The sequence below is a fragment of the Topomyia yanbarensis genome, chromosome 3, assembly GCF_030247195.1.
Source record: "Topomyia yanbarensis strain Yona2022 chromosome 3, ASM3024719v1, whole genome shotgun sequence".
Taxonomy (NCBI): Eukaryota; Metazoa; Arthropoda; class Insecta; order Diptera; family Culicidae; genus Topomyia; species Topomyia yanbarensis.
The window spans coordinates 304,538,046-304,565,987 of NC_080672.1; the positions used below are offsets into that span (position 1 = coordinate 304,538,046).

Here is a 27,942-nt window from a genome sequence, read left to right on the forward strand (position 1 = left end):
ATTCACGATAGTAAGACACCAGCGAGCGCGGATAGAGTCGAAAGACGTTGGTTAACCAAACAAAAGCAACAACGGTAATAACGTATGAACATTTGAACAACCTTTGGTCGGAACCCAGGAAGCGGGACGGAATGACAACGGGGTATATCGAATTATCAAAGCTGGCACTGGTAGATAGTGTGGGACGGGTACGAGGGTAAATATACACAAACAGATGGGTGAAGATATCGGTTACCTGCCTGTTGAAGCCCGGCTAGTTGTTGCTCGCATTCGCGAAGGAATTTCACGCGAATGCGACAGTTTCACGCGGACCACGCGATAAGAAAACACGATCACCAGCTCGGAGAAAATGTGTGCGCGTTTCGGAAAGTCATCAACGTCACCACCTTCGTCGTAATCGCCGCAGAAGGCAAGTTATCACGGTAGTTATTTTGGGATGTCTCATTGACTGCCGGTTCTGGATGCAATCATATATGGATTCCGTGCAAGCTTATAGTGTTGATATCCAGCGGGGGTTTTTTGTTGGTTGACCAAGATCATCGCACTTAGTCATCCATATCAAGAGAATAGAAGGAAGAACGATACGTACCTGTACAAGGGAAGATAGGCAACTGATATCGTGGTGACAATCAGTGATAAGTGATACCGCAGGTCGTGGATGGTCGGTCGGAAATTTGAACAAGGCTACGAATACGCAGATTGATTACAGCTTGAAACACGACTAGGTTCCAGCTTTAATCATCCTATCGCCAATCGCTCATGTGTATCTGTGTATGTTTGCAGGTGCTGCTGATATTGTTTTGAATTGTTTTATACCTGCGTGCGATTTTTCCGAAATGTTTTGGAGGGATAGCCGAATCCAGTCGCTGCCAGTCAGACAATGAGAAAGTGCGCGTTCGCGGATGTGTCACTGTTGGTGGATCGAACGGAAATCGAGCTAAACGTGTGAAGTGATTATCGGTGTCGCATAGCGGTGAAACTGCACATCGTTTGCATACTGCCGGAAAGCTGCCAAGCATAATGTGTCGCCACTGTACCCTCTGTGGACTGGGTCCACGGGCCACTATCGTTTTCGTTGGAATAGTGTCATTGGTAGGTTTCGTTATCCTATATTAAATTAGTTAGGAAAAGATATAACATATATTAACCAAAACCAAGTTAGTCAACTCTGATCACATTGGTAATTGGACAGAAATAAAATTAAAAATAATTATTCTCTGGCACAATTGATCTCATAAGTAATTGTTATATCCAGCTCCTACCAGGAAGATTCATCCTAGTCAATAGGATTGTCATAGCGCTAGCCCAGCAATACGTTAATTATTGGGTGCGAAGTATGTCAGAAGGTCGAAAATCTGCATGATGATGTGTAGTACACAGGAATTGCTTTATTTTCTTTCAAGAACAAACAAATTTTCAAAAAAAAACTGAAGTCTTGAAATAGGCTTCCAAATCTCATTCATGTGGGAATGTTCCTATATAATATAGGGCTTTTCGTTAAAAAAAAACTTCCGAATACGAGTATCATCGATAAAAACTATGTTAATATAATACAAATATTTATGAAGCGCTTAATTAATACAACTCAAAAACACTCAAGTGTCCAGCAATTAGATAAAACTATCTGGTTCCTGTCTATCGAAATCTTTTCGCTACTGTTTTCGCTTGAAATGTTGCGTTGTATTTTAACAAGGCCAATGAACGAGTGTTTACAAATACAGATGGTGAAGGGGTTCCCTTACTCTAAATATTAGCACCAGCCGTGCAGGTTATAATTCTGAGCATCATTCATAATTTTTGGTTGGTGTTTGAACATTCTCCACCTTACGTGATATTTTGTTGAAATCAGACAGCTTATGCCTCGACGTTCGTTCTCGTTTTTGATGCGTTCAGATCGTGGGTAATGTCACCGATATTACCACAAAGTCGGAGTTATAATGAATATGAAGTCAATTGCGTTTCATCAACTAGAGTACTTCTAGCTGTTGAATATTCAAATTTCAGAAAAAGCCCAATTTTGCATTGACGTGTACGATTTGAATAAATAACGAACACGCTTTTAATCCACCTAATAGTGTGGTGAGACATTTCTTATAACTCTTATCACTCTCTTCGGATATTATATCGTTTGAGAACATTTAGAACTTGATGCTTCGCGATGTTTTTGATAACACATACTACATGGGATAGTGGCAGGACTCAGAGAATCGCTCAAATCAGCATAGGACAACATCAGAAATCTCAAACCAAATCAATGGGGAAGCGAAAAACTGGCCCTTAAAATAGACATACAAACGAATTATTGCTAACGCTCTGTTATATAATATCTAACTTCCTCAATCAATGCATTGTGGTGGGAAAACTGAATTTTCCTAAAGGGGTTATGTATATTGTACTGAGCCGATTTTTTTAATCGATTTGAAGTTTATACTTTACTCAAATTTCCAACGCGACTGAGAACTAAGAAATCAACGCTTTTTCTTGAGAAAAGCGATACTAGCATTGACACCATTCAAAGAAAATCAACAGTGAATATTTCCAGACTTGGTTTTATTTCCTATTTAAGAACTATTGTGTTTTTTACATCCTAGATTGCATGATTCAGTGATCGAAACCTAAAACTTCATAAAGTATTTGAAATTATTAAATTAAAAAGTGTTTTTGCTATTGAAATCGCTCCTTTGGCGATTGTTTACTTTTTCGGTCCCACCTATCAGCATTGAAGTATCGCCCTTGCGTTTTTTACAATAACTACCGTTTTACACCACCGATTTCGTCCGGTTTTTTTCAATAGCGATCATTGTTACTATTTACAGCTGATAATCCTAAAAAATACGAAAATAACAGTTTCGCCTCTAAACTGCTAGCAAAAAAGAATCGCCCTGTTTTTTTGCATGGACCGTGGAGGGCGAAACTTTAAATAAACAAACAAAAATACAGTTTCGCCCGTGGTATTTTTTGCTGTAGTTTAAGAAAGTAATATCCTAGAATCCAAATTTTTTAGGTAAATTTGTTGCGCCCTCATTCGCATGTATGAAAAAAGCCTTATGTTTACATTTGTAAGTATCACAAAAAAGCGTTGAAATGAAATCGCAGCTCCTGATATCACGCTCTCTCTGAAGTGCATGCGTGCGTAGTTCCAAATTGTACTTCGACATCGACTTTTTCTAAAGGTGACTTCCCAGTAGTATCCTTGATTTAAATTATTATCGCTAATCCAAATACCAAAGAACAAATAAAAACCTCTCGAAAACGAACCGTTTGGGAAAATCATCATCATTACTGGAATTTTCATTTTCACGAAACTTTTCGATAACCTTTCGTCACTTGCGTTAATGCACTTGATGCACAGTGCTCTGAAAATCTAGCGAAATCGTCTTAGGGCACCAGCGGGTCTAAATCAGAGCTATCTGCGCGGCGAGTTAAATCTGTAAAGAATACTAAAAATTAAATTCTATTCCATAATTTTCAGTTCAGCAATTCGAGAGATCGTGCTCACCGCAAGCCATGAAAAATAGGCTACGTTGTGAAGTGAAGGTCACTATTTATTAAAAAATCACGGTTAAATAAAAAATAAAACTATTAAAAAATTTCAAATAGTTTATAATTTTCACCAACTTATTAGGAATTTTTTTTTAATAAGGTTTCGTAATATTGTGTAGGAAAAAAGCTGAAAATTTCAGTATTTTCTCTATCTGCAATATATAAACCCTTAAGTATACCAATTAATTGGTATACGAATTGGAATAGGTTCGCCAAATTTTGGAAGAAGTCTATAAAATAACCCCTTGAAAACTACCTAAAAATGGTTGTAGTTGGATGCTATAAAAAATCCCCAAAAATGAAATGTAAATATTAATGTGAAACATAGTGAATAATACATACAATAAAGACCCATTTTTATCAGTCTCATGGTGTATTTTAGGCTGACAAAATGGGGACATTAACTAAATCGGGCAATTTTTTCTTCTTTATAATAAACTGAAGCTGTTAAAATATTCTTCCCGTCCCTTGATGTAGTCTGATAACTATTTCTAATTATGATGAACTTTTTGCATATTTCCATCTTCATGATAAGGAAAACATGCTCAAGAAAGGATTTACTCGAATTCAGTCTTGTTCGTCTGCTAGAGCCCATCAAACATATTTGGCTGATAAAATTGGGGTTTCAATGTATTATAATAGATATGCAGCATTCGAAGAAGTTTCTTGTGAACGAGTGTAGAACGACTTTCTTTTTACTTACTTGAAGTCAGCGGCGTAGTCAAAAATTCGGTTTGGTGGGGGTTTGGTGAAAATCGATCATACTGTCCAAACAGCATAATTCCGAAACCGTAATTTTTGAAGTTTTAAAATTATGCAGAATTAATTTTTCAGAAAACAGTAACAGAGTTCGTGTCTTTAGCGAATTTGTTGAGACTTTATTGTAGTCATGAATATTAACCTGAGAAAATTCACCATAAATACTTCTTGAACGATATTCCGTCAAAATTATTTTATCAAATGATGCGCTGTTTAACGTTTGTAAAACTCATCGAAGATACTAAACCTCCGAAATTGGCGGTTTCAAAATGATGCTATCTTGACCTTAAATTACTGTTTTTGAACATTTGACCTATACATATAATTGTTCATACAACAAAAATCAAATTCTCATCAAAATCGATCAGGACCTGCTAGAGTCGAATGGAAATCGGATTTTTCATAAATTTCTCTCTCCATTCGGAAAGTGTTATCCTCGTTATTAATCATATTACGTTTTCGTCTCAACTCGACGCATTCCCAAAATAAAAACCTGTTTTAATCCACCAATTGTGCTTTTCTCATTTGTCCAGACTACGATTCCATGGCCGGTTATGTTCAATACAATGTTGGAAATGAATATTACATGTTCAGTACGATTTGCACATACATACAATGGATCGACAGCCACGATCTTGAGATACTATGTGATACTGAAACATTACTTGAAACCAGCGGCGGATCATGGAGAAAGATCCGGGAGGTCCAGGTTCTGCCGAAAATTTTCAACTTGTTAAGAAATTTTAAACTAGTTTTAATTTTAAAGTAGCAACCTCTCACTGCATACTCCCTCTGGGCCGGTATGATTGACGATTTTTAGAGTAATTGCATAACCTTTCTATATGAGAAAGGCAAAAATGTACCAAAGTCCAAAAAAGTCAATTTTTGTCAAACATCTTAATGTTTCATGCATTTTAAAATCATTTGGCACCAAAAATACAAATTTGATTTTGAAAATTTTTCATTTCAGTTTATATGGGAATTTGCTGTGTGATTGCACTTTTCAACTCGTAAATCCGGAACCGGAAGTCCAATCAATAAAAAATTCAATAGCAACCGATGGGAAGGTTGTACCTTTCATTTCAGACTAACTTTGTGCAAATCGATCCAGCCATCTCTGATTAACAGAGGTCACATTTTTTTCCACATACACACATACATACACACAGACATTTTCCGATCTCGACTAACTGAGTCGATTGGTATACAACACTCGACCCTCCGGGTCGGAATTAGATTGACGATTTTAGAGTGAATGAGAAAGGCAAAAATATTTTTAGCAAATGTTGAAAGTTATTCATTTTTTTGGTGAGCAGTTCTATGTTTCATAGACATTAAATCAATTTTAACTTCGCTTTCTATTAAATAAAGACCCTTATTACAGTACATCTCTACAAAAGCGAGCTCAATTTGAAAAGAAATCTGAGGATTATGATTGATTACAGAACTCTGGAATTTTCTATTGGAATGTTTTCAGGCAGGAATTTGATTTTGATGCTATTAGACAACTGTGAAATCAAGACCAATAGATCAGTTACATATCAGGACCCCATTCCGACAATTTATCAACAGTCCTCATGATGTTTACAACAACAGGTTATCAATGTACGGATCAGATAATTGTTATTGTAATATTGAATAAAATCAGTCAGCATGAATAAATTTTCAACTTCAATCCAATTTTTTTGAGTGTAGTGTGGGGGGGGTTGTATGGCGTTATACCCCAAAACCTTCTCTTGGGTACGCCGTTGCTTGGAGTTATTTATTTCGCTTTTCTTTTTCCGATATGTTTCAGATCGATCCGATGCTTATAAGTTAGAAAAATTGCAGTCAGAAGGTTCGCACAAATGAACATTTTTACACTGATAATTTATCAAGCTCCTTCCAGACAACTTGGAAGTGTTCGGTGATTATTTCTAGCGGTTGTAGATAGAAAAATGAAATACAAAATTCGTTTGATCGAAATAATGTTTGGCTTATTTCAATGGATTATTACTATATTAAACAATAAATAGGCGACAAAGAGTAATCAACAAACAACAAGCCATAACTTTTAAAGTATTCAAAATAGATATTTGAAGTCTTCAGTAAAGTTATTCGCAAATGTAAGAGCTACAAATTTGCTGAAGACATCATTTCGATATAATCACTTCCAAGAAAATTTGTGAAAATATCTCACTTATAGGGGGATTAATTAGCAAAAGCACAATACCAAAAGAAAGGGCATATTGCCTCCATTAAATTCTCCGAAAATACTATTGACTTAAAATAAGCCGTTTTGGCGTTAATAATAGATTATATGTTTTTGGTCATATTTTTTGCAATGGGAAATGATAAAAATCTTTCGTCCGCATTTAATGTTAAATATCTCTTTTGATAATAGTCCGATTTCAACAATCTATAGCTTGTTCGAAAGATATTCGTTAAAGCTGTCTAAAAACTTATACGGTGTTAATCTATTTTTCTTTTTTATTTCGGCTATGTTAGTCACATTTTCTTTTTTACATTTTAACGAATTCAATTAGCTAGAGATTACTGGGTAAGGAAAGTTATGAAACTTAGAGCCATAGTACTCAAGTGAGAGCAAGGATGTGAAGTAAACAGATCGGAAAACTAGAAGTGACAGGGTCATTAGGGCAGGCTTAATATCGTACGGGCTTAATCTTTGTCTTCTGTTAATGAGGGTCGGGCTTAGGCAGAATAACTACGAATCCCCCGAGTTCACTAACATGTGTCCTGATAAAGGTAGACGTATCTATCTTTACCGTGACAACCGACGTCAAAATTTGGCCAAAAATTGTTCGGAAAATGTTTGTCGACAGCCCGGAAGATTGGGTCGAGGGGAAATCGAAAACCGGAGGCGCACTAAAGCGACCAATATAGTATAGCCAGCTACTTCTAGCGTAATCCCAACCTATCCGTCTGAGACGTCGCAAACAAGCTGTGAGTGTCGTCTATAACCGTAAGTCGAGTTAAAAATGAGCCGAATTGTCGAACTAAGTTAGCAGAAAATGGTGGCTCCAGATCGTGACGACAAGCAAAACAAGTCGAACAGGCAACGATCGCGGAAGCTTTACATGAAGCTGATGATGAAGTTTGATTGCGTGGTACAGAATGACGAAACCTAAGTCAAGGCAGACTTTAAACCGCTTCCTGGATAGTAATATTATACGTCGACTGGAAAAGGAAAGGTGGAAGAGATTTTCAAAAACATTAAGCAGTCGAAGCTATCAAAGAAATATCTCGTGTGGCAGGCTATCTGTTCCTATGGCTCGAAGAGTGACATGTACATCGCATCCGGGACTGTCAACCAGCAAATTTATATGCTGGTGTGACAGGAAAAGCGTCCTTTTCCGTTCCTTAAGCAACACAATTGTTCCGCTCTGTTTCGGTTCCATTTTGGTATCTTGCCTTTACGGAAAAATGGCGATGGAGTAGCATGTCGCGAATAACATCCAGGTGTTGCCCAAGGACAAGCACCTTCCCAACACGCCAGAGTTCCGCCTAATAGAAAAATTTTGCACAATTGTCAAGCGAAACTGGCGTTCTGCTGCGAGGAAAGCTACCAAGGAGGTTGCACAAAACTGAGCCAAGCGAAAGGTCTGGAGATTCGCATTCACTAAAAAAAGCTTGAGTGAATATTTTTCATTATTCTGAATGAATTGAACTTGCCAAAGAAACATGATTTGGCTAATAAAATATTTGATCGAACTACCAATTTTTGATCGTAATGCGCAAGATTTTTTTATTCTTTAAATTTCAAATAGTCATTTTGACGAGACTGTATTAGATTAGTTAGACTGTAAGAATCGTCAGTTACAGTATTGAAATATCAAGTAAACATATAAAAAGATTTATAAGAATATTAGGTCTCAAGCAGAATATCAGAAAAGTCGCATTGTTATTTGATATTGCACTCACTGCAATATCAGCCGACCATGCTAATCCATCATATAATCTGCTTTATAGGAGACGTGCGGATGATTGATTTAATTTAAAGAAACAAGAAATTCAAATACGGTATCAATATAAATGTCAAACAAACACAATACTGCTATAAATTCGGTAAGACCTAAACAGTTCGGTGCATGACCCGTATCTGAAAATTTTGAAATCATTCCCAAATTACTGCTATGACAACCAGTCAGTTCATATTCTGATGGATGGCAGCTAGAAAATTCCCGCTGCAATAGAATTATTTCGGTTGCGCACTAGTAGGCACCTCCTGGACTCTGATTCATATTGGCTCAACCGGCTTTGAAACAACACTCAGTCGCAATGGCTTATTGAAATTGAGTCGGAATTCAAATTCCAGCCGAATCGAAACTACTGGGTCTGTTTGCACATTTCTCATTTTGTAATCGAATTTTGAGAATCCTTGAAACAATAGTTATCATTAGAAAAACTCTAGAAAGAGAACTGCGGAGACTCCATTTTGGATCGATTGGATTCGCGTTTAGCTGTCAAAAAACGAATCCAATCGAACATTGCCTATATCCTTATAACATTGGACGTGTTGCCATACAATGCCGGGACATACGTTGCCAAAAATGCTGTTTTTCTCTCCGCAGTTCTCTTTCTACAGTTTTTCTAGTTATCATTCTACAAGCACCTAGCACTTAATTTCCTATCGATGAGATATCACGTACCGAATAGTTCCCCAATCTGCAATCGAATGCCGAGATAATCAAAACTGAATACTGAACGTTGCATCGTTTTTCACAAATTATCATCAAACAATCCGACGTCCAACCCAGCAAATAAAACTTTAGGGCTTTCGCGGAGGTGTCGACTGACATGTTACGATGACAAACACGAATCGCTAAAAAATTGATTGCCATCTGATAATCAAATTAGCCTCGCCGTCGTGTTCTTTTTTTTTTTTTTTCAAATAAATGACTTTATCAAACCTATTTTCCTCCCCGAAATACAACTGCGTAAGCCTATTGCACTCACTGATAAAGCGTACAATCTTGTTTTAATTTTTTGTCGCGATAAAATTGATTTTTCTGATCCAGTGTGAGTCACCGTAACTATGTACGACGTTATCATGCTGCTGGCTGCACAGATACAGTAGAAGCATAGAGAACAGACGTCCGTCTCGAGCGCTTAAATAACGACTTATTCAAAAATAATTGGGATGTGGTGGTGGTGGCGCTATTGAGTTTGAGTCAGCTGATCATATAGGTATAGATTTCAAAATGGTCGTCAAATTTATACCTCTAGCTGGGATATTTATTTATTTATTCGTCAATCATATGTAGACTACATAGAATGGAATAATAATTTTTACTTTAATTATTTCTATAGTTAAGCTGCAATTTAGTTTGTGTGCTAGCAATGGAGAAGTATATTATTTCACACTTTTCATTATAATGGCGCATCATTTTATTGACGGAACTGTTTTTAGTATAGTTTGTCCTAAAAGATTGTTCTTGGCATAATTTACGAGTTCTTAGAACATAAAGTTTTACGGATGAGAGTAATTATGCAGATTATACACATTGAAAAATAGTATCATTGATAAAGTGAAGCATGGCAAATTCGCGTCGTTCTTTGAGCGTTGATGGGCATGCAAGTGCTTTATATGATGGAAGAGGGAACGTCGTCTAATTTAGTTAACGAAGAGTGTAAAAATTAAATTTTGTCTGTGCTGATTCGATGCGTTCTTCGTACAGGACAGTGTATGGATTCCATACTACATATTCCAAAATTAGTCTGACCAAGCATACTATTTGCTTTATTTATAATTAAATGTAGTGTTCCACAAATGTGAGGTTGGAGTCTAAGATTACGTCAAAATCATCGTACAATTTTACGTTTTCCTGCAAGTCGGTTTCCTAAGTGTATTTCTTTTGACATGTTTCTGCTGAAGCTTATTGAGTTACATTTCTTTATGTTAAGGTGAGTTGATTTTTGCTATACCAGATGTGGAATAGAATGATTTCGTTTTGGAATATTTCATCGCATTTGGCTTTTCTTTTTTCCATGAAAAGTTTCATGTCGTCTGCATCTAAAAGCACGTTTAGATGTTTGAGTATAAAGCAAGGTATAAAGGCATTGTCATTCATGTATAAAATAAAAAGAAGGCCTAAGTGAAAACCCTGGGGTACGCTAGAGGTGACAAGAATTGGTTCCGAGATTCTGAAAGTGAACTGGTTGTTCGCGTTTCGTTAAGGGCCAGCTTTTTTTAAAAAATTTCCACTAGTATGGTATGGTAGTATTGATGTTATCCGATTTTGATGAAAATTTCAGTGTTTTTTGTGCATATGTATGATGGATTTTGGTCAAATATTAGAATCCTACTATGAGGAGAAGAAAACCATAGCTAGCAGAAATTTAAAAATTTCTCTAACTATGGTTTAACTTGATGAAAGCTAATCCGGTTTAATTTTTCTAAAAAGTTACCAGTTAAAAGTCCTAATTGTTAGTTTGAAACCTCAGCTACATTTGGTGCTATAAAAGGTTGATTTGCACCAATCAATGGCAGCGCTAGGCGATCATTTGCAAACCTCTACGTTTTTCCATCCTTTTACAATGTAGGGGTAATTCGGACCTCCGTACGGGGCAATTCAGACCGCCATTTTTGTTTAATTTTTTTACAATGGAATTATGTTTACCTATGAAATATTTATAAGAAACACTTCTTAAGAAGCAAAAAAATAAATTGCTTTACAAAAACATAATCTGGTGTGTCACAGCTGTCGATTGGTGACCCATGTATTTTCTTTGATGTGGCTTGTGCAGTAGTGTGCACAACCGCAAGCCGCTGAACGGTGGTTTACGGAATAGAGGGTACGAATAGCCCCGTAAGCTCATAACGCACAAAAGTGGTAGGCGTCTCGAAAATGTCGATGTTTTCACCCAAACAAAAATCAAACCAAAACACTTACCTTTTATTTTTTCACTTTTATTTGTTGCTTGAATCATGGTTTTTTGACATTAAAAATGTCTTACTCCACTATCTGGGGCTAGGTGTCATTCTAAAATCTAAACTATCTCCCATGTAACGAAACTATGTAAGGTTTACACGCTTATAACTCCGATATTACTAGATGGATTTTAATCATTCATACACCAACCGATTCAGAAACACCTAACTTAAATATTGGTAATAATTTAATATCTCCCCAATAAAAGTAGACTTTTGGAAATTGGTAAAAGTAAAAAGTTCACGAAAAACGGGAAAATTACCATTCGTGAGGCAGATTTCTCAGACACAGCCGTCAAGAGAGGGCAGCTTAGTTGCTCAATGAAACACGAAAAGTCATAAATAGAAGCAACGCATGTCCGTTTAAATCAGTTGTTGCTCTTATTCCATAGGAGCAACATCGTCTCCGGGCGATGCAATAAGCGCTATCGATTTTCGGTAACGTTGGCATTTGCACACACTCGCACCTAAGTGTTAGTGTGTGCAAATATACTGTTAGTTTATAAATAGAGGTGACGCGTACCCGTTTGAATCAGTTTTTGTTCTTATGTCGAACGGGTAAGATTATGGCTGCAGCGTCTGGGCACTACAATAAGCGGTAGACGCTATGCATTTTCGGCAACGGTGGTCGTGTGCGGATTTTTTGGGTACCAGCACGGTGTCACAGAATGATTTGCAAAGTGGGTGGGCGGGGTGGTTTGTATTTAATTCAATACGGCGTGTGCTGCTTAAGAGTGTTGCGTTTGAAAAAAATATATTTATTTTTATGCATGCGTGTGCGTTGTAACTTGTTAATCCATGTTTACGGCGCTTTGTAGCTGCGTAGGGTAAAGAGCCTATTGGTTTTCATATTTCGGTTATATGTTTTTTATCAGTAAGGCATCTGACAACGTGCTTCTGTAGTTATTGCACTGTTCAGCAGCGTAGTATTTTATATAGGAGAGTACACTCAGGTTTCTTTACGCGGATTTTGAAATTTACGCGGTTTTCATTAACGCGTTTTTTTAAATTTACGCGGTTTTCATTTACACGGCCTGTATCCCCTGCGTGAAAAATCCGAGTGTAATTGCATCGGAAACAATCACATTCCCAGCAGAACTTTTTGTTTTCTAATTTCAAACACTTTTGTTTCGTAGTGCACACAACGGAAAATTTTAAAACAGAACTAACCGTCTCAGCAGCAGTTGAAGCAGGTGTTCTTTTTCGATTCAAATTCAAGCCATGTCTTAAGCGTTACTGGACTTAAAATTGTTTTCCCAGTTTATCCAGTCAGAATATCTGTCCTACCCTATGAATTTAAAACACAGTTCTAATTGCGTTTTAAAGTATACAACAAATAGAACGGTTGGGTATAATAATTTAAATTTTAAAATAAATCTGTTTTAAATTATGAAACAAACAGCTGTACCGAAGATATAATTATGTCAGTCCTATTACCACATAAAACACCTATATAACATAAAACGCTGCAGAATTGGTTTAATAATACAATGTTTACACTACAGAGTTATAACACGTTTTAATAATTAGCAACAAGAAAAATGTCACCAAGATAGCATGAAAACCCGTTTTAACTGGTAGTGCGAACGTTGCATAACAACGTAATTTATCAAATCATTTCATTTTTTCCACCACTAATCGATCAAGAAATACTTAAACTTAAGATTGTTTACTTAAGTTCATTAGTACATTATTGAAAATTTAAATGGAAAATGAAATTTTATATTTACTGGAGAATCTGTATATTTCCATTGGCGGGCGTGGGCTTCCTCATCACAGCTCTCAATATGGAACTTTTCTTTTGAATATATTTTCTGGACAGACCAGCCTATTTTTACTAGATGGATCAGCCAAATAATGCCAATCACCTAGTGAGATACTTGATTAATTAATAGATTACCGTTAAAAGACCTTCAATAAATTATGTTTTGATGGGGAGGGTATATAGCAAATTGTAACATATGAAAACAAGCGAGTGAACAAGAACGTGAGTCGATATGTGTGATGGATAAAATTCATTTGCACGCTCTTGAAAAAAGCTACATTTTTAATGTCACCGTGGTCGTGTCCTGTACACAACCCTTTAATTTTTTCATTATAATGATCTTTGTTTTGAGAATGGCAAAACAACGAAATATGTTGTATCTCCTTTCTACAAAGAACAAAGAATCAAATTCAGCTCTCAAAATTAATGTTTCAGGATAGCGGTTCCACGAATGTGTAAAATAGTCAAAAAGTCTTGCAATTTTCTAAGAAATCTAGGGGGTTCGAATTACCCCCACTGTCATAATAGCCCCGGGTTCCCCTACTGTTTTGATTTGTAAATTTGTAATAGATGCATTAAAAGGCATTATTATTTTAGCTTGACCAGTTTGAAAACGTTAGGGGAGAGTGAGGACACTTGATCCTTGGGGATATTTGATTCTCCTTCCATATCGCATAATCTAAACACAAAAAGTAATCACATTATAAAAAGAAAATGACATATTTGGTAGTTTATGATGTTTAAAAAACAAAAAGTTGTATCATATTTTTGAAAATATAGGTTAAAATTCATCTTGAAGATCTTTTTACGATTTTTTTGAACGATTGTATGAGTTCGTCGGACAAATTATTTATGAATATTTTCAACTACAATTACTTTATAAAAACTTTTGTCTAGAAAAACACGTTTTTCGAAGAAATAGTTACAGTTGGTTAGCTTTAGAGATGGGCGAAACAGTTCACTTCGAAGAACCATTCCCGACTGAACAGTTCTGTAAAAAGAACTAGTTCAGATGAACCGTTCTTCCGTTCAGCTGATATTTTACTTGTATCTAGCGAATGTCTCTCAAAACATTCGATTCTTGGAGAGGAACCAAACAGATGCTGCCCAAACTATTATACCCCTGTATGCTTAACAAGTTCATCAAGGGTAGCGATTTCTTCATGATGTATAACTAGAGAAATAGAGAATGTGATGAGTCGTTCGCTTGTGAGTCGTTCTTCGCCGGTTCCATTCTGGGAGAGCACAGAGAGCGGTTTGTGGGACGGCAAGTCGGTTCATTTTCATTCGTTCGCCTAAAAATCGATCCGAGAAATTCGCCAAACGGCTTTGGGTCAGGTTCAGTTCATTCGCTTTGAAGAGAATTGAGAACTACCGTTCTTATAAAAAGAACTTCCGTTCGCTCATTCTCTTCGAAGAACCAGTTCACTTGAACCGTTCGCGAACGAATGGCCCATCTCTAGTTAGCTTAACTTTCGTTTATATTAGTAATAGTGTGCTCTGTTTGTTTAGCCCTAGTAGGCAGGGGATCAAGTTACCACACGTTTTTACAAAAACTTCATTTTGACATGATTTTCAAAACTGTTCATATTACTGACAGGACATGGTATCTGGATTTACATATTATTCACAGCTCTAACAATTTTAATTGACTGCAAAATGACGATATATGCATTCAAAATTTTTATTTCATTTAAAAGTTATGCGAAAAAAACAAAAGTGGGATCAAGTGTACCCACTCTCCCCTATGGCTCTTTGCAACAACCTTATTGAGGGTAGGTTTGTATGGATGAATTTTAGAGTAAACTTAGGATTATAAACTTATGGTAATAACTGTTTAGCGAGTCTGGAAATTCGCGAAACATTACTTCTGTTGCTGATTCTACGTATTTTCATAATATATTTTTACACGGGGCTCCTGTCCGTCTAATAAACGCTGAAATTTTCATCAAAATCGGAGCACATCAATACGTCCTCTTTAACAAAGGGACGCCACCTTTTGAAAAACTGGCTCTAAAGGGGGTCTTCTTGTTGTTAACACGCATTTATAGCATCTACTCGAACTACTCGAGATATTTTATTACGTTTTTTTCTGCTTTGTTGGTCAACTCCTTTTTTATATTTTTATTTAAAGTATTTATATATGTACAACGCTGCGGTTGTGTGTGATCGCGCTTTAGAGGCTTGGTATGATCACTGGGCGGCAGTCCCAAGGGTTGCAGGTTTGAATCCTGCCTCTGGAGGGATTTTTTTCACATAATTACTTTCACTTAACAGGCCATTTTAATCTGTTTTCCCCGTTGTATACCACCAAAAGGTTCTAAATGAGGTGTTGGCATTTACGTCAAAAATCAAAAAGAAATGAGTTATTTGATAAAACGAACCAAGCTAACATCCCTAGCTAAAAGTGTAAAACCCCTACCTGAGCAGCTTATGAAACGTCCGAAGAAGAACGCGGTCAACAACAGAACCAAATGGACGTGCTCAGTGTAGGAAATTTATTGAAAAACGTAACATCAACATAGTTTTTTTGTTTAATTTTTGTTTGATATGTTTGCGAAAATCTAAAAATTCTTAGTAGAAGCATCTATGTATAGTATCGAAGACTACATATTAAGAAGACTGATATCTCTTTCCTTCCCCCATACAAACGAGAAGCGACAGAGGTTACATCACCTCTTTTGTATGAAGGTAGTGTAAATGTAAAAGTGTATGTGTGTGTGTGCATCACTATGGGAAGTACCACCTTTACCCGCAAGTGGCGTTGTTGTTACTAGGTTTGTTCCAGTACCAGGAGAAACTGGAAGTATTCCGGAGCAAACAGGGAGAAAATCGTTCTTGTACTATCTTCTCTTTTTTCTTCTTCTGGTGCAAACCGGAGTGAAAAGGAGCAAGAAATTTTTGCTCCGGAGCAACAGGGAGTAACTTCCATGTACTGGAACCAAACCTACTGTCTCCAGATTCTGGACAGAGTTGCCAGTCTTCTTGATATGTAGTCTTCGGTAGTATGTAGAGTATACCGGGCAGGTAAACATAGAATCCGAGTAGTGATTAACCCTACAACGGTTCGTGACTTTTTCTATACCCAAACAGTTTATGGGGTACATTTGTACCCCAGAACTAAAATCGCTCCTACATATGCCAAATTTTAATTAAATTTATAATTAAATTGGGTTTTATTCTAAAATAATTCGTATAGCATTCTTTTCAAAAATATTCGTGTTTTGTTTATGTTATTATGTAATATTTCATTTTTTATAGAACAAGTCTTCAAAATACGTCAAAATTCCCTTTTTCCTTAATATTGCTATAACTCCGGTAGTTTATAACCGATTTTGACCATATATACGGCGTTGTGAAGATTATTAAATTGCATTTTGAACAAGTAGTCAATTATTCAAAAACCGATAAAGAAGTGTATTTATTACGATGCATTTTAGAACACCAAACGCCAATACAAACAGTAAAAGTACAACAATATGCAGTAACGGAGATAAAACAGGAAGGCGTCGCAGAGACAGGCAGGCCCGATGAGAGGGGGAGGCAGCCAGGGCAATTGCCCTGGGGTCCGGGTCGTATTTGGGGGCCCGCGTTTTTACCCGGAAGATTGGCGAACACGTTCGGTATTCATAGAAGAGCAAAAAAAAATAGCAATAGTCATTTCTTTTTAATCATACGCCTTTTTAAATGGCGAAAGCGTAAAAAAAAAAACTTCATTTGATAGTTGACATTTGTTAAACCAAACGTTCTTAAGGGAGTTGTCTACTTGGTGTACAAGTTTAAAATACGAGTTTTATTTCTTGAATCGACGGAATACACTACAAAATATTGAGAAGCCATTTCAAAGTATTTTCGAAGAAAGCACTAGAGTGTCAAACAGAAATGTGAGCCAACGGACAAACGCATCCGTCCTCTTCCACGTTCGCTTCATTGCTGATGGTGCCGGTTGTTGGCTTGGAGTCATTGGGCGTGATTGCTGTTGAGTGAATATTTGTTGCTATCAGACCCGTAGGTATTTGTTTTGTAGCCGTTTGTGGTTTAGCATAAGATAACGGTGTGCTGTTTACGGTTATAGTAGGTGGGCTTTTCTTAACTGCTTTTGCACAAAGTTTTCCGTGGTGCAGTGTCTTTTTGTAGAATTCGCGCATATGAATTTACCATGGTTGCATAACCAGTATTGTCTGATGAAACGTCCCATTTTCGGATGATCCGCATAAATGGTTACGTATGAAAAAGTTGGTTTATGCGGAAGCATTTTCACTACAAGAACAACGTTAGGGACACCCGGGAAAATGCGAAGTTGCAGCTCTTATGGAAGCCACTTCTCCGTATCTTGACATAAATTTGTTAATCACGACGTCACGCGTGGGTAGATAATTCGTGTAAGCACATCTCTCTAGAGCCCTTGCCTATATATACGGGGATGATGTTAACGTGGCAGCTTTCGTTGGTATACTGTTGCGCGAAACAAACGATGTTTGATATGGTGCACATGCAAGGCTTTAACTTCTCCCGGATTGAGCACAATCTGCATATTTAGTAATTGTGTTACTTTTCGAGTAGCTGGTCTTACAGGACATTTCCAAAAATCAATAGCAACACAATTCGTCTGCAGTCATTTTGGCCGTGTATCTATAGCGGAACAATTTTTAGTTTCTACTTTGGGCGAGATGAGAAGGTAGACTGACCTTAATTAACCGTTGATTAAAATGGATAATTTTTGCATTTTTGTATTTTTATAGCACGTTCAAGGGATTTTTCTTCTAAAAGTGCAATGTGTTGAGCTTGAACGGTGATTTTGGGCCTCATCAAAGATGCGTGTCTATAAGAACCTAATTATAATGTGCGAAATAAAGAAATCAAATGAGTTCAGTTCATCCAATAGCAGCAGTACTTTGTTGCCCACTGTGCTCGCAGTTGTTTAAGTTGTTGCGTCTTGTTATTGCGTTCTGTATCTATATTGCTGTCGGGTTCTACATATTCTCACAACATACCAAACCGGCTGCTGCGTTAGACATATCACATTGTTTATTAATTAAACCTGCATAAAATCTATTATTAGAAATGATTTTATTGGATTCAATATGAGATAAGCTTATGTAAATTGAAAATCCTTTTGATTTAATACTTTTAAATGAGAATTTCGAACTGATTCTTCTACCTTCTCATTTTGCTCACAACAAAAGCTAGAAATTGCTACCAGCAAATAAATCAATCCGTGTGTCGCTTTGTCTGCACAGTAGAAGCAAAATATCGTGTTCCAACCCAATATGTCGAAAAATATGGGTTACGATTACAAGCAGAAAGTGGCCTATTGCGGGCAAACTGTATTCCTGTTTATTTTTAGAGACGGTCTTTATTAAAAGTATAAAGGGAGCTAAAGATGTCCAATGTTTACACCCTACAATTTCACCATGTTGGACATAGCGTACTGATTATGTTCCAGCTTCAATGCACCTAAAATGTAAAGCATTAAATCTAGCACTATATCGACATATAGGATATAGACATCGTGCTAAGCTTTTGAAGATAAATGCTATCAAGCTTTTATAGAAAACTCTAAGTGCAAATATAGAATTTTCTTATACTGCTTTGAGACACTGAACAATAACAAATATACGTATGCGTCACCTAAACTCGTATGCCTTCATGTAATAAATGATGATGCAATAAACTTAAAATCAAAATGCAAATTCTGCATGATTTTTCGAAAAAATGCAATTGCAAATATAATCCACGTTTGCGTAATTTCAACCAAACATCTAGGTAGAGTTGGCATTAAATCAAGTATACATGCAAATCTTTTTACAGCTCAGTGATCAAACGCGTATACCAAATTGAGACGAGGTTTTCGACTGCGGATCGAATCCCATTTCTATAGGCACTAAATCGTCAATTTAAACAGTCGGCATGTCAAACGAAAGAAGCGAGGAAGGGTGGGTACGTTATCGAAAGATATTTTTTTCATTTACTGTGTCGATAAAGAAGGGAATAATAAAGAAGAGTTACTTTTAAAAAACACGTCTCTGTGTTAACATTGCTAACAACTATTAAGGTGCTTCTGAACTAGCTCTATTCTGGCACACTATTTCGCTTTTTCCGACACTAAGTGTGCTTTAATGATCCCTATTGAACTATTAAACCGCAAAGAATATGTTTTGTACGCGAATATAGAACATATCCCAAGCCATTAAATAATGGTTCGTGGTCTCTTGGGGATATTCCTTACCCTTAACCTAACCAATCCCCAATCCTTCCCATCAAGGAAATCATGAAAGACGATTCATTGCAAGGCACAAATCTACGATCAACATTTGGAACGTACCATTTGAACTAGACGCCACTGATTCCTGAGTATCCGCTAATTGAAAAACTCGTAGCTATGGCAGTTTTACCCGATTTGGATACCACGGAATAAGAAGTTTTAGAAATTCACCTGTCTGGCATGCTATCTGTGGATGTGGCAAAATGAGTCAACCGGAGACTAATCGAAACCACGGACTCACGAGTTTCCCATGGCTGAAGAGGTACTATCTCATACTGAACTAGAGGGCTTAGGTTTAATAGGGCCCGGCAGTAATACAAGCCTTGGGGCCCGACGCGGCTCTCGACGGCCCTGGGGACACGTAGAGCCGTGTACAAAGTAAGTATGTTCCAGAGCCTGGGCTACAGAAGAAAACGAATCGAGTGGTGCGTGGTGTATATTATATACAAATCATTTTCACGAATGTGTTTTGCCTCTTTCATCCGCAAAGCAAAAATTACGATAACGATCCAAGCGCATTTTCTAGTTACTTTGCTATACTAGTTTTATTAGATCAAATAACAGATTATATTGTTCAGCAACATTGAAGTTTATACAATTTCACAAAAGTTTCTCTCTTACTTTGTATTGACATTTTGCTTTAAAAAAGATATAATAAATTTGCTGAATCATGTACACATCACAAAACACTAACGTAAACGGTTTTTGGGATACATTTGTGCCCTAGACAAACAGATGCTTTTTAGTTGGACAATGGTCCAACTAGCGGAGGTCCATCTAAAAAGCGGTCCAGTTAAAATATGTCCAACCACCGAATCACGACTGTAACAGGGATTGCAAATAGCTCTGGGGTACAAATGTACCCCACAAAGCCGTTCTAGGGTTAATCGCGACTTGCACTTACAAACTTAAAATTAGCTTATTGTGAACTAGAAAGCCATTTTTTCCGTACAATGTCAATTTTCTTATTGTTTCTGCACAAATAAGTCTGAATCATGTTCAGTATATTATGAACAGAGTAGTTTTCGTAGCTGAGTTTTTAACCCTAGAACGTAGCACTTACGTTTTCCACCCCAGAACATCGCACTGGGGTACAAACGTACCCCACGCGTTTGATCGCAATTTTCTCAGGTAAACCTGCGAACAAATGAAATGTATAATGCATCATTTTCTTAACTTTTTACATTTCTTATAAAAGAAATGTATAGAATTCGCTCAAACTTTCAAGATTTTTTCCGAGGCCCGGAGGGCCGAGTCTTATATACCAATCGACTCAGCTCGACGATTTGGGACAATTAAAACATCAATTAAAACATAGTAACAGATTTGGGACAATGTCTGTGTGTGTGTATGTAACGGACAAATTCTCATTCGTGTTTCTCAGCAATGGCTGAACCGATCTTATCCAAACCAATTTCAAATGAAAGAACTAGAAAACAGTATGAACGCTATTAATTTGTTTTTGATTCTGATGCTTAGTTTCCAAGATATGAATGTTTGAATGCGTAAAAATGGCGTTTTTTTAAGTTTTTTTAAATTTTCTGCCGAAATTGACAATATAGAATAACAATTTATATGTTTTTGGATAGCTTTAACGAATACCTTTCGAACAAGCTATAGATTGTTGAAATCGGACTATTATCGAAAGAGATATTTAACATTAAATGCAGACGAAAGATTTTTATCATTTCCCATTGCCAGAAATATGACCAAAAACATGTAATCTATTATTAACGCTAAAACGGCTTATTTTAGGTCAATAGTATCTTCGGAGAATTTAATGGAGGCAATACGCCCTTTCTTTTGGTATTGTGCTTTTGCTGATTAATCCCCCTATGAGTGAGATATTTTCACAAATTTTTGTGAAAGTGATTATATCGAAATGATGTCTTCAGCAAATTTGTAGCTCGTACTTTTGCGAATAACATTACTGAAGACTTCAAATATCTATTATGAATACTTTAAAAGTTATGGCTTGTTGTTTGAGGGTTACTCTTTGTCGCCTATTTATTGTTCAATATAGTAATAATCCATTGAAATAAGCCAAACATTATTTCGATAAAACGAATTTTGTATTTCATTTTTCTCTCTACAACCGCTAGAAATCATCATCGAACACTTCCAAGTTGTCTAGAAGGAACTTGATAACTTATCAGTGCAAAAATGTTCATTTGTACGAACCTTCTGACTGCATTTTTTCTAACTTATAACCATCGGATCGATCTGAAACATATCGAAAAATGAAAGCGAAGTAAATAACTCCAAGCAACGGCGTAGCAAAGAGAAGGTTTTGGGGTTTAACACCATACAACCCCCCCTCCACAATCAAAAAAAATATTGGATTGAAGTTGAAAATTTATTGATGCAGACTGATTTAATTCAATATTACAATACTAATTATCTGATCCGTACATTGATAACCTGTTGTTGTAAACATCATGAGGACTTTTGATAAATTGTCGGAATGGGGTCCTGATATGTAACTGATCTATTGGTCTTGATTTCACAGTTGTCTAATAGCATCAATATCAAATTCCTGCCTGAAAACATTCCAATAGAAAATTCCAGAGTTCTGTAATCATTCATAATCCTCAGATTTCGTTTCAAATTGAACTCGCTTTTGTAGAGATGTACTGTAATAAGGGTCTTTATTTAATAGGAAGCGAAGTTAAAATTGATTTAATGTCTATGAAACATAGAACTACTCACCAAAAAAAAATGCATAACTTTCAACATTTGCTAAAAATGTTTTTGCCTTTCTCGTTCACTCTAAAATTCGTCAATCTAATCCCGACCCGGAGGGCCTAGTATCATAAGCCAATCGACTGAGTTCGTCGAGATCGGAAAATGTCTCTGTGTGTATGTATGTGTGTGTATGTGGAAAAAACTGTGACCTCTGTTTCTCAGAGATGGCTGGCCCGATTTGTACAAAGTTAGTCTCAAATTAAAGGTACAACCTTCCCATGGGCTACTATTGAATTTTTTATTGATTGGACTTCCAGTTCCGGAGTTACGAGTTGAAGAGTGCAATCACACAGCAAATTCCCATATAAACTTAAATGAAAAATTTTCAAAATCAAATTTGTATTTTTGATGCCAAATGACTTTAAAATGCATGAAACATTGAGATGTTTGACAGAAATTGACTTTTTTGGACTTTGGTACATTTTTGCCTTTCTCATATAGAAAGGTTGTGCAATCACTCTTAAAATCGTCAATCATACCGGCCTAGACTAAAATTTCTTAACAAGTTGAAAATTTTCGGCAGGACCTGGACCTCCCGGATCTTTCTCAATGATCCGCCGCTGGTTTCAAGCGATGTTTCAGTATCACATAGTATCTCAAGATCGTGGCTGTCGATCCATTGTATGTATGTGCAAATCGTACATGTAATATTCATTTCCACCATTGTATTGAACATAACCAGCCATGGAATCGTAGTCTGGACAAATGAGACGAGCACAATTGCACCACTAGGTGGATTAAAACAGGTTTTATTTTGGGAATGCGTCGAGTTAAGACGAAAACGTAATATGATTAATAACGAGGATAACACTTTCCGAATGTACAGAGAAATTTATGAAAAATGACGATTTCCGTTCGACTCTAGCAGGTTCTGATCGATTTTGATGAGCATTTGATTTTTGTTGTATGACCAATTATATGTATAGGTCAAATGTTTAAAAACAGTAATTTAAGGTCAAGATAGCATCATTTTGAAACCGCGAATTTCGGAGGTTTAGTATCTTCGATGAGTTTTACAAAATTCTGCATAATTTTAAAACTTCAAAAATTACAGTTTCGGAATTATACCGTTTGGACAGTATGATCGATTTTCACCAAACCCCCACCAAACCGAATTTCTGGCTACACCGCTGACTTCAAGTAAGTAGAAACAAAGTCGTTCGGCACTCGTTCACAAGAAACTTCTTCGAATGCTGAATATCTATTATAAAACATTGAAACCCCGATTTTATCAGCTAAATATGAACATATGTTTGACGGGTTCTAGCAGATGAACAAGACTGAATTCGAGTAAATCCTTTCTTGAGCATGTTTTCCTTATCATGAAGATGGAAATATGCAAAAATGAAAAGTTCATCATAATCAGAAATAGTTATCAGATTACATCAAAAGACGGGAAGAATATTTTACCAGCTTCAGTTTATTATAAAGAAAAAAATTGCCCGATTTAGTCAATGTCCCCATTTTGTCAGCCTAAAATACGCCATGAGACTGATAAAAATGGGTCTTTATTGTATGTATTATGCACTGTGTTTCACATTAATAGGTACATTTCATTTTTGGAGATTTTTTATTGCATCGAACTACAATTTTTAGGTAGTTTTCAAGGGGTTATTTTATAGATTTGTTCCAAAATTTGGCGAACCTATTCCAATTCGTATACCAATTAATTGGTATACTTAAGGGTTTATATGTTGCAGATAGAGAAAATACTGAAATTTTCAGCTTTTTTCCTACACAATATTACGAAAGCTTATTAAACAATTTTTCCTAAAAAGTTTGTGAAAATTATAAACTATTTGAAATTTTTTAATAGTTTAATTTTTTATTTAACCGTGATTTTTTAATAAATAGTGACCATCGCTTCACAACGTAGTCTATTTTTCATGGCTTGCGGTGAGCACGATCTCTCGAATTGCTGAACTGAAAATTATGGAATAAAAATTAATTTTTAGTATTCTATACAGATTTAACTCGCCGCGCAGATGGCTCTGAATTAGACCCGCTGGTGCCCTAAGACGATTTCGCTAGATTTTCAGAGCACTGTGCACCCAGTGCATTAACGCAAGTGACGGAAGGTTATCGAAAAGTTTCGTGAAAATGAAAATTCCAGTAATGATGATGATTTTCCCAAACGGTTCGTTTTCGTTAGGTTTTTATTTGTTCTTTGGCTTTAGGATTAGCGATAATAATTCAAATCAAGGATACTACTGGGAAGTCACCTTTAGAAAAAGTTGATGTCGAAGTAAAATTTGAAACTATGCGCGCATGCACTTCAGTGATAGCGTGATATCAGGAGCTGCGATTTCATTTCAACGCTTTTTTTGTGAAAAGGGCGATACTTACAAATGTAAACGTAAGGCTTTTTTCATACATGCGAATGAGGGCTTTAAACGCAACAAATTAACCTAAAAATTTGGATTCTACGATATTGCTTTCTTAAACTATAGCAAAAAATACAACGGGCGAAACTGTATTTTTGTTTGTTTATTTAAAGTTTCGCCCTCCAAGCTCCATGCAAACAAGCAGGGCGATACTTTTTTTGCTAGCAGTTTAGAGGCGAAACTGTTACTTTCCTTTTTTTAGGATTATCAAGCTGATACCAGCTGTAAATAGTAACAATGATCTCTATTGAAAAAAACCCGGACGAAATCGGTGGTGTAAAACGGTAGTTATTGTAAAAAAACGTAAGGGCGATACTTCAACGCTGATAGGTGGAACCGAAAAAGTAAACAATCGCCAAAGGGGCGATACTATCATTTTGTCAATTTCAATAGCAAAAACAAATTTTAATTTAATAATTTCAAATACTTTATGAAGTTTTGGGTTTCGATCACTGAATCATGCAATCTAGGATGTAAAAAAACACAATAGTTCTTAAATAGGAAATAAAACCAAGTCTGGAAATATTCACTGTTGATTTTCTTTGAATGGTATCACTGCTAGTATCGCCCTTTTCAAGAAAAAGCGTTGATTTTTTAGTTCTCAGTCGCGTTGGAAATTTGGGTAAAGTATCAACTTCAAATCGATTCAAAAAAAAAATCGATTTTTTTGGCTCAGTACAATATATAACCCCTTTAGGAAAATTCAGTTTTCCCACCACAATTTAGATATTTTATTAACAGAGCATCAACAATAATTCGTTGGTATGTCTATTTTATGGGCCATTTTTTCGCTTTCCCATTGATTTGGTTTGAGATTTCTAGCACTGATGTTGTCCTATACTGATTTGAGCGATTCTCTGCCACTATCCCATGTAGTATGTGTTATCAAAAACATCGCGAAGCATCAAGTTCTAAATGTTCTCAAACGATATAATATCCGAAGCGAGTGATAAGAGTTATAAGAAATGTCTCATCCCACTGTTAGGTGGATTAAAAACGTTTTTTAATTACGAAAACAGTTGTATAAGTGAAAGTACGGAATTTATTGAATCAATGATACATAAAAACGTGAAAAAATCGCAGTCATGACAAAAATTACTTAACTTTTGCGAATTTTCAACCGATTTGAAGAAAATCAAATAATTCTAAAAGTTGAAAGAATGGTCTAGAAATTGTAGAAAATGGAATTTCGTTATTTTTGAAAAGGAACAATTATTTGGAAGAGTGAAAGTTTAAAAATCGGGTTTTGGAAAACTCCACGAAATGAGGTGGGAATTGAAACGAAAAAAGTATTTCTGATCATTAATACATTGGTAACACGCAACGTTACTGTTACAGCAGTTACTGTGCGCCAAATTATAATTGCAAGCCATTGTTATTATTGAATAAATGATTATAAATGATTATATAATACTTTGTTACTTACGTAGTAAAACAACCAGTATTTAAACTGGTTTTGTCACGAGTCACATTTCCACTAACAGCACGAAACTTGACGAAACGCTAACGGCAACCGTACACTGCGGTACAAATGTGCCCCACGCCAACTTTGACGCCTGCTTCCATGAAGGCTATAAGCAAACTGACTATACCACCTTTTCCTGCCCTTACTAGGAACTCTAAATTGAATTATGGTTAGGGTCCCAGGTCGATAAATGCCGAAATCTCGTCTTCACACGGCTCCAAACAAGGCGTGGGGTACATTTGTACCTCAGTGCAACGTTCTAAGGCTAATAATTATCTCTGCTTTGATTTCCATGTAAACTGATAAATTTTCATCTATTTCTTTCAGTTGTTTGCAGGAGGATATGTGTACTTCTCAATCGCCGGAATCCTCGCACACAACTGCCAGATCAACATGACCAGTTCTCCGGAGGAATACGGCATTTATCTCTACTACCTTCGATGTAAGATTACGGTAATGCATATATCTAGTTTGATGTTTTGTTATCTCGTCTCGTTTCTCTCCTTGCGCAGCTTCCGAATGTGGTAAGATCAACCTCACTCACCTGGGGATTCAGCATGTACCTGAGAATTTGCCAATTGACGTTCCAGATGTCTCGGCTGCTGCCCAGAGGACATACATTTTCTGTATAATCGGGGCCGTCTTGTATGGGCTGTGGTTCGTGACTTCGATCTTTATGTTCGGTAAATAATGAAGAAGACCTATTATTAATATTTTTGCGAAGTATAAAGCAATTGTTCTTGTAGGATCAGTATGCGTTTCCTGCATGGGCCGATGTTGCATCGTGGCAGGAATCTATCCTTACATTATCTCACTTTTCCTAGTACTGACGTTCAGCGTCGTGACGTTCGTGTTCTACCTCATTGATTTCATTGGAAGTTTTGTAAGTTGATCAACAGTTCGTAATATATTTGCTAACGAAATACGATTTGTAGGACATTGATTTCGTACTGAATTTAATAGAGATAGAAAATCAAGCACCTATTCGACATCTTTTCGAGCAAGTCGATAACATATATCTAATCGTTCCACCACTACTTCTGTGGCTGATCGCTAGCATAGGAGTTATCATCTGGTTCATGTTCTTGCTTCTCGCGTTTGTGATGGTTGGAGTAGCGAACCGCTTGTGGAGAGAGAATAAGCCGGCACCTTCCTACAACAACTCAAGACCAGCACCAAGAACTATGATTCCTGCAGCTGCAACGATTGGTGAGATGAGGGAAGAGCCCAAACCAACGAATACGAACCTTATGGTTGCCGCAACCCGCTACAATGATCCTGCAAGGCAACCCAACGATAGTTTAACCTACAACGAGATCCCTCCAGCAAATGTGGACGTTCGACGTACCGTTGAACCCTTGAAAGGAGGTCACGAACCTCCGTACGAAACAGAGCCAAGTCCGCACGATATTTACGAAAACGCTCCCCGTAGTCCACTACGGACAAACTCTATGATCAATCCTTACACGGACAAACGGTTTACCTACCTACCAGGGAATCCACAACCCTTCTCCTATCTGGCGGGTCCACCTCAGGTCAGTCCACGAAATTCAACTAACGTACCCGAAGTGCGAAGTCAGTTACCATGGTCCTACTTCCATGCACCGGATCAAGCTCCGGTCCAACGACGGGTTACGTCTACCCTTACCGACCACAAAGAATTCCCCGGCGAGGAATACATTCCCCCGATGGTCAAACCAAGCGCTCCAGATGATCGCTCCAGTGACGAAGGAAGTAAGTAGCTCAAAGCGAGGGGTGGGGGGGGTAATAAATCCATACTAATCATTGTTTGCATTTCGTTCTAGAATGGAGCGGACCTGAATACAGGTATTAAACGTGCAATATAGAGGACTCAAACCAAAGATGCCATCAATAAAATTTAAAAATAATAATTTGATTATAATGTTATTTGATTTGTAAATAGATGTTAGTGGTCTTGCACTGTAGAGCAGTGCGGGCTAGTTGAGTTGCAAACGAAAAATTAGATTAAATATATAGCTTGTCAATGTTATTATCAGTGTTGGATAGTCACTGGACGGTAGTGATATTGTGACAGAAGTAGAAATATACGCTTTACCGCTCAAC

General features: G+C 36.7%; 1 protein-coding gene across 1 annotated transcript; it reads left to right on the top strand.

Annotated features, from left to right (window-relative positions):
- Window positions 1–27,868, top strand: LOC131690963 (uncharacterized). Its single transcript, XM_058977066.1, has 7 exons — window positions 1–725; window positions 784–1,092; window positions 26,185–26,299; window positions 26,370–26,540; window positions 26,604–26,740; window positions 26,793–27,591; window positions 27,663–27,868. The coding sequence occupies exons 2-7, from the start codon at window positions 1,021–1,023 to the stop codon at window positions 27,689–27,691; spliced, it is 1,323 nt and encodes a 440-aa protein (XP_058833049.1). The 5' UTR covers window positions 1–725; window positions 784–1,020; the 3' UTR covers window positions 27,692–27,868.
- The last annotated feature ends 74 nt before the right edge of the window (window positions 27,869–27,942 follow it).

Coding starts and splice junctions, on each gene's coding strand:
- LOC131690963 (XM_058977066.1), top strand. CDS start 1,021: ATGTGTCGCCACTGTACCCTCTGTGGACTGGGTCCACGGGCCACTATC. Junction 26,300..26,369: donor TTATCTCTACTACCTTCGAT/GTAAGATTACGG, acceptor CTCCTTGCGCAG/CTTCCGAATGTGGTAAGATC. Junction 26,741..26,792: donor TTGATTTCATTGGAAGTTTT/GTAAGTTGATCA, acceptor TACGATTTGTAG/GACATTGATTTCGTACTGAA.